The sequence below is a fragment of the Mytilus californianus genome, unplaced genomic scaffold (assembly GCF_021869535.1).
Source record: "Mytilus californianus isolate M0D057914Y unplaced genomic scaffold, xbMytCali1.0.p SCAF_7, whole genome shotgun sequence".
Classification (NCBI taxonomy): domain Eukaryota; kingdom Metazoa; phylum Mollusca; class Bivalvia; order Mytilida; family Mytilidae; genus Mytilus; species Mytilus californianus.
Window position 1 is genome coordinate 80,464,131 of NW_026262723.1, and position 8,455 is coordinate 80,472,585.

Sequence of the window (8,455 nt, forward strand, 5' to 3'; positions counted from 1 at the left end):
TAGAAGGTAAGGCTGTATTACAATCTCCTTGTCTTTACAATCATCCAACAAATATTTCCGTCACACTTTTCTCAAGAACTGTTTAACAGAATGACGTCATATTTAGTCAACAGCCTGACTTGTGCAGATTTTTCAAATCAGTCAAGCACCTGGTCGAGCATCACTGAAGAGACATTGATTGTCGAAATGCGCATCTGGTCCAGAAAAAATTGGTAACTACCACTGGGTCGATGCCCCGAGGGTATCATCAGCCCAGTAGCCAGTACTTCGGTACTGGCATGACAATACGGATTTTGTGTTTATTAAAATTTGCTGTTACAAAATTTTGGAAATTATTTTAAATTAAGGAATATATCTCCCTTATGCAAAGCTCTGATTCTTTGCCCGGCTTTGGCTATACTTTTTGTCCTTTTTGGTTTATAGCTCTTCAACTTTTTAATAACCTTTGGATTTTGAAATATGTTGGCCTCGAGCATGATTGAAGAGACATTGATTGTCGTAATGCGCATCCGGTGCAGAAAAATTGGTACCGTTTATGTTGTTACTACTTCCTATATGCCAATGTGTTGAATGAAAAGAAAAATATTTTCGTCTCACTTTTATCAGGAACTACCAGATAGAATGGGTTTATCTTTGGTCAGCTGTTTGACAGTGTGTGAGAGCTTTCTGGATTGTCAGATACCTACTTTCTGTTTACCCATATTTTAGATGAGTGAGGGTATGATTAGCATGACAAGTGTGCAACTTCTTTCTTTATGTTCATTCTGAAAGTAAAATATTCTCTAAATACTCCGAAGAATTTCTAAATATACCGATGCAATTTATCTACCTATACTTAATTTTACTTAAGTCAATAGTAAAAGTGATCATCACCCTTTTTAGAAGATGATGTGTAAGAATTTCTAATGATAGTATTATTAGTGTTTGAGAATAAACTTTGGTCATCACTCTGTCTGCATATGAACTGGAAATGGTATGTCTGGTATGTGTCCCAGCTATAATGGATTGATTGATTTTTTTTTTATTATAGTTCAATTTCAAATATTTCATACATCTTCAGGACGAGAACAAATTAACAATAAATACAATAGGTAGGTCTTGTAATAGAGCGGGGCGTCCGGGATGAAGCTCGGGGAAATTTGAACTGCCACTGGAAAATAGTTGTATATTGGGATATGGTCAGAAATTTGGCCTTGCAACAGGCCACCTACGGGCCCCTCAAAGAGTTGTTGCAAAGGTTCTTAACGTGCAGAGAGCGTGGCACTCTCTCTACACGAGGCATCGGATTTAACGTCCCCATCCTTACCAGACGTGGTTGTGTACTTGCACATCCTGCACAGCCAACCCGACGCCCTACTTTGACAAAGGTTTTACTGTTGGTAGGGAGAATACCAAAATGACCATATTTCTATTGCCCAGTCACCCTTGGGGTGTCCCAGCTATGAACAAGGACGTGTAAGTAGAAACGTATTTGATATGACCTAGGAAAGTTTAGAAAGTCTCCTCGTATAACAAATTAGCACAAACATCCTATATGTTTCATAAATACAGTTTTACAAAATCGATTATATATTGCCTATTAACCTTCCTTCATTCATCCATGCACGTCATTTTGGACTCTCAGGTGAGTGGTGGTCTCGTGGAAATAATACCTCATCTCCTTATTTTTATATGCGTCGTGTTGAATATGGTTACCGATTGGAATTCCTGTTCCTTTATAGATATATGATGTAGAATACCAAGGATGTTTATTATACAAATGCGTTAGAATACTCAGAGCAGATTTCATTTACATGAAATTTATTTGAAAATTGATCGCATTTCGTATTAACTCAAATAGACGTGAACACGTGAAGCATACAACATTAGTGTGTACTTAATTGTAATGAATTATGTTGTAATTCTATGTATTTTCCATAAATCCCGACCATATGTCGCAGAAATTACTTTATTATTTCACAACTTAATACACAAAATTTTCCCTTACTTTTGTGAGTATGAAACTTGTAGATAAAGTAGTGTTATTTGTGTTTGGGGCAGTTCTCGTTGCATACATTGTATACGTTTATGATAAGAAAGCCAAACTTGGAAGTAAGCAGTCGCTGAGAGTCCCGTTACTTAAAGACAAACTAATATGGAAACCACAGGATGTAGTGTTGAAAAAAGCTGTCGATGCTCTCAAAGCCCAAAGTCCGAAAAAGCCAAATATTTCTAAGGCTCTGGTTCTGAGGAAGCCTGCTCCGCAATCCTTTTTGTCTGATAAGATATTACAAGATGGATTGAAGATCAGCTTTATAAGAAATAAATTACAAGTGAATATTGTAGAAGAAAATGAAAAAGGTATGGTATTTCAAACTAACAGGAGCTTTTTGTCATAATAAATTTTCTTCGATTATAATTACATGTACCTGTATTTTATATTACCAATGTTGGGGGTTGTTGCCAATTCATTGTTCGTTTCTGTTATATTTTTCACAATTTGGATTGACTCACCAATTTTTTCAGAGTGCCAAAATTACTCCATATTTTCTATATTCGTGTACTTATAGTTATACTGAAAAGAATCGATATCAGTGTAATAAGTATTGTTCGGTACGTTTCACTTGGGTCAAATAATTATGTTACGTTTTATTGATAACCAGTGTAGAATATTCTGGGAGATTAACCATCTTGACTCGAATCCCTGCAATTGTTAGGTCCATATTTTTAATGAAGTAAGCAAATTTTAGGGCTGGATTTCAATTTATTTCTTAGACTTTTCATTCAAGTGAAGAAAATTATATATGTAATTTATCTTACAAATACAGACCACAGGTATTTGGGGAATGGACCCCCTTTTTGGGCCCCAACTTAAAAAAAAATCTTTTTATTTTTCCATATTTACAATTTTCTCAAAAATCCATAACTAGTCGATTACAATACCTTTTCTACTATCCACACGCAAGTGAAAAAAAAGAAGCACACAGGGTTCGTGTGGATAGCAGAAAGGGTATGTAATCGACTAGTTATGGATTTTTGAGAAAATTGCAAAATTAATATGGAAAAATAAATGGTTTTTTTTTTAATTTGGGGCCCAAAAAGGGGGGTCCATGCCCCAAATACCTATGATACAGACAATAGTTTAATTTATTCAAACTTTATGAACTTGCTTTATACTGATGATCGGAGATAACTCATTTGATGTTACTATATTAAGAAATGTGCAGTAAATTTTTCTATTCAAGTTGTTATATTGCAAGAAAAAAGAAGAAATGTATAGGGACCCTTTATTTCTTTTTACTTTGAAAGCATTAATCAACATTACAAGAACTTTCTTCTCATGTTTTGCTTCAAAATTCAGAAAGTTTTATCTTTATTCGCATAAAAGTTCCTTTTCCCTGTATAAACCTTACAAAATGTGTCATATTTTAATAACAGATAGCTTGCAAACTAGGTAGGTGACATATATTTTTTATCATATTTTTGAGGAAAAAAAAACGATTTCAACAACATTTTTTGTCAATTTTATACGACTAAATTACTAATCAATTGTATGGTCATTTTGAAATACTATGGGTAAGAATTTTAAATTGGGGTTTTGATTTTTTTCAGCACTGGTTTACTGGCTATCAATGGCTAAGTATAAGATGATACAGACAACCGGAAATACCCTGGTTAGTAATGTTTTGTATAACAGTAAAACTTTAAGACACATTGAGATAGTGATGGTTCACTTATTGGAATACAGAAGTTTGAAAAAAATGAATGGCAATTGATTAAATGTCATGTAAGCACAAAACGGGATATGCAGTTAATCCTTGTGAAACGAAGTTTTGTGTTTTAAGAACGAAGAAAACAGTAACTTGCTTAAAAGGAGATGAATTATAGAAAACGATACTCAACACAACTAAGAAAAGTTTTCATTCACCAAAACAAGTTTCTTTTCAGTTGCAATAAACACACGTTTGAATTGACAACAAACGTTGACATGTTTCGTAAGGTTCCTATGAGTATTTGTCTTTCTTATATTTAAAATCCATTGCTGTTTAGATTGTCTGCTAATTTTATGTTACAGATATTATTCAGCAACCAATTAGATATGTCTGTTCCTCCTTATTTTCAACGTTTTCCCTTCCATAGAGTACCACAGAACGACAAGGAAATGCTTTATGTATTGCAGAGTGGAGGAACATTTCTCATGGTAAGTACCACCTAGGCTGTTTGTCTCGTATTTATGAAGGAAACCGCCTACGATTGTATGAATCCCCTTTTTATCCCTCAAATAGAATCCCACTGTTTTTAGTAAAGTCGGATGAATACTATTACGGTTATGAGAAAGTAAATAAAAACATGTGCAGTTCTTGGTGTAGATTTGGCACTTATATACACTCAAATTCTATTTCTTTAGCTCAAAATAATTGATGCGAATTGTTTTACCGATTTATTTTTCAGAAAGCTATTTTAACTGGAATTATCAAAAGAATAATTTGGATACGACCCTCGTGGGTTAAAACATCGTCCTCGGCAGAATATACAAAACAAATGATGGGAATCGGAATGGTCAAAACGAAAACTAGGATAAGTTACTGTACTTGTCAATCAAATAAATGCATAATTCAAGGATCTAAAAAGGCCACCACACAATGCCACCTGAAAATAAATGTGCTTGTTGAAAATTTGAAGGAGACCTCGTATCGGAAAAAATCAATGGAGAAAAATTGGTTGCCACAAGCAGATATCTTATTGCACATTGATGGCACATATTTTGGATACATCTCACCATCTGCGATGTTGTCTAAGATGATCCCAGATGGTAAAGTTCTTGAGAAAATTGATAATTTATCAAAGAAGTTATTCTGTCCCAAATCAATTCCGGACGAAATATACCTAGATCGACTTATGTTGAAGGCCATTGAATATTCTTTAATAGAAAAGGAATGTGCAAAGAATAATACTAAAAAGATTAAAACTGGGCCGTTCGCAAAATGTGTTGGTGTTAGAAAGAATGATTTCAAAATGGATGAAGAAATTTATAAATTTCTGAAGCGTAAACTAGTCGACAGTGAGATTCCGTATTTATGCTCAAAATACTCACACTTTGTTGATTTTCTAATCAAAGAAATTTCGACAAGTCTAACTCAGAGGAGAATACCACAACTAGGAATTCTAAAGCTTATTGGATTTTGTTTATCGACTACCGTTAAAGCGCCAGGACGTTTTGGTCTTTGCAAAGGATCAAAGGCTTTTGGACAAACCACGAAATTTATACCGTCCCACAAACCAACAATGAAAGAGATAAAAGCTAAAATTGACTTATTACGTCCTTTTTTAAAAAGTCTTCCCGCAAAAAGTGTGAAGACAATTACGTTCTGTCGAAATGTAAGACATGGATATGCACCACGTTTATTCTTACCTCTTATTGAAACAAGTCTGCTCAAATCATTTAATTCATCTTTCCCTCGTTTTACATTAAACTATGACAGACATATATTAGGACACAAAGAGGGTTGGTATTACCGAACTTATCTAAAGGACACATTATAATGTTTTAGGTAACTGGAATAAACTTATCTAAAGGACACATTATAATGTTTTAGGTAACTGGAATAAAATTATCTAAAGGACACATTATAATGTTTTAGGTAACTGGAATAAACAATGTATACTTATGTGACACACGAATTATATTGTCTTGAATGGTTTGGTGAAAGAAGTGGAGTTTTGATATTGCATAAGTGAATTTTCACTTTGAATCAGTGCTTTAACGCGTTAGAGAATACAGCTTGTGTCATTGATTTTCACCCCAATTTCTTTAACCTTGTTTGTTATCTGTTAAAACTTTGAAAAATAAGGTGTTTCATTATAGAGTTTCAGCTGTTGCTGACAGGCATTCTTGATTAATCAGCAGCGAGTAATCACATTAGGCCTTGATTAATCAGCAGCGAGCAATCACATTAGGCCATGATTAATCAGCAGCGAGTAATCACATTAGGCCTTTGAAGAGATTTTTTTCTTGACATTTTAAATCATTTAAAGCAGATCATTTTCAATTGATGATTTTTCATTGGGGTGGATACAAAGATATATTTTTCCTATGATCAATCATTTTTACCGAGGCCGTAAGTCGATGTTAATATCATTCTTTCTTTGGTTGATGAACGTTGTCTGTGCCTTATAAAAAGTAATGAATGTTTTATATATGACATATTGTTTCTGTTTTATTTACAATCTTTATAAAGCTACACCACATCTTCTATTTAGACTTCAATTAGGACCACAATGCTCTCTTTGACATGCTAGACGAGTGGCTGCTAGCTTGAGTCTAGCCTTTGACATGGCCGTGTGCAAGGCGTTGATATTTTATATCCACCGTGTCTTCCATCTCGCGAGATATACTTGTATGAATAATACATATCTAAAAGGGTGACAGAGCAAATTGTTAGCCTGCGAAAATCAGTATCAACCGAGGAGAGGACAACACTAATACGCTACGAATAACGTATAAAACTATGAAAATCTATAAATATGTATGAGAATGAATATTATATTGATTAAATGTTAGTAGTATGTTATTATCATTATCACAATAAAAAATATGCATCTAGTCAAAATTCTTTCAGATAAGTTGGTTCAGACAATGTAAAAAATAAAAAGGTGAGGTTCAGAGAACGAGATCGTTGGGCATTATTACGTACACATGAAATATCGGTTGAAATAAAATCGTTCTATTTTACATAGTATACGTTTAAATGTCAAATCATTTCTTAAAAAGACTGAAAGTAAAGTTTGATATATATATATGGAGAATGTCTGTCATAAAGTTGTCACATGTTTAGACGTATATATATTAATCCAAAGCTTATAAAGAAGTGTTCACTGATAAAAATGTTCAAACGCTTTTTGACGCAAGCAAGCAAAAACCATATTTTCATATTTTACTGTTGTGAAAACAATTCCGTCTACATTTTGCGGGATGAATATCGATCCGTACAGTTGGAAACATGACTAAAATTTGTTTTTGGATTGATTTACGTACATTTATTTAGTTTACTTTGAGCAATACACAAAAGTGTGTTTATCTGTACCATTCATATATTTCCTGATGAAGTCAGATAAAAGAGTGTAATAAGGCAATGTCTATATGCAAGGAGATTTGATACTAAGGAATGAAATTGCACTTACTTGCTGGTACAGTATTATCTGTATTTGTATCTGTATAGTACACAGTGCAGGACCCGACCGCGGACAAATATGCACTAGCAGGAGAGCTTTGTTGGTTAGCTAGCTGTTGGAGGTAGTCTCGAAGTCCACAATTGTCTTTGAACATGCAATGTTCTCCTCCAGGTGGTTCCAGTCTACTATAGTTTTGGGGTAAAAGGATTTCTTTCGGATCTCTGTGCTATGATACATAAGTTTATATAGCGATTGTTTGCAAATTATATCAAGGTAAAAAACAAAAGCTGAAGGAATCGCATGAACCCCAAAAGGAGCGAGACCTGTCTTGTGGTCATAATACCAACTAATCAAAACACATGATTGAGTGGTATGAGCACAAATTGTGTACTCGGAGCACTGAGTAAAGTTTTATGACGGAGAGGCGTCTCCTGCTATGCAAGCATCACTCGCCTCCAAATTATACTCAGTTAAAATGTCACAACCAGGAATAGAACAAGGCAGTCGGCACCAATCCGGCCCTCAAACATTCAGCATATTTTGTTTCCTCCATTTCTGGAGAGGTGTTAGTTCCAGCTTGGAAAGGATATATGCGACACCTCCTGCTTCTCTAGATTTATAATCACGTAAATTGAAACATGTCGCTCTCTTTTGTATGGTTATATTCTCAATTTCCTTGATGGTATAAGGGTGCCAAATTACATCACCATATTCCAATACAGCTCGCACCATGGCTGGGAAAGCTAGTTCCTTGCACTCTCGGGGACATTAGCCTTTGTTTCTTCTCATTAATTCTAATGTACAAACTGTTTATCTTTTCCAGTATGGCTGGTCCAATTCAGGTAATCTGGTATAATAAGACCTAGTCAAGGGTCTGTTTGAACTTGCACAAATACATGATAGTTCGGTTAATAGGATTGTATTGATTGTTGTTTTACGCTCATTGTGTAGCATTATTAGCATTAAATTGCATTTCCTAAATCGCTGTCCATACTACTAGCGATTTTAGCCGGGTTTCTCGGAGAATTTGCTTGTCTTTAATGGTGTACAAATTCAAATTCAAATTCTTGTTTTGTTGGATTTTTTTTTTTAATTACACCGTCAAAAGTTTATTCAAACAATTGGGAAGAGGAATTTAAAAAAAAAAGAATCATATTACTAGGGAGTATTAATGTATTAACGATTAAATGATAAAATAGTACTGCACTTGATTATCTGTGTCAAATATTTAAGAATAACCAAAATGCCAATGCAACAAGATGTTCGTTACGTTCATCAGACAATAATTGTCTTTTCATACCAC

General features: G+C 34.2%; 1 protein-coding gene across 2 annotated transcripts; it reads left to right on the plus strand.

Moving 5' to 3' along the window:
- The first annotated feature begins 1,975 nt into the window (after positions 1 to 1,975).
- Positions 1,976 to 5,989, plus strand: LOC127709844 (uncharacterized). 2 transcript variants are annotated; one of them, XR_007985782.1, is made up of 5 exons: positions 1,976 to 2,340; positions 3,592 to 3,653; positions 4,055 to 4,180; positions 4,432 to 5,576; positions 5,622 to 5,989. XR_007985782.1 is itself a non-coding variant. In XM_052215513.1 (4 exons), the coding sequence occupies exons 1-4, from the start codon at positions 1,998 to 2,000 to the stop codon at positions 5,521 to 5,523; spliced, it is 1,623 nt and encodes a 540-aa protein (XP_052071473.1). In that variant the 5' UTR covers positions 1,976 to 1,997; the 3' UTR covers positions 5,524 to 5,989. The 2 variants fall into 2 exon arrangements, 1 of the variants encoding a protein (XP_052071473.1); XM_052215513.1 differs by having other exon boundaries at positions 4,432 to 5,989.
- Positions 5,990 to 8,455: the final 2,466 nt, after the last annotated feature.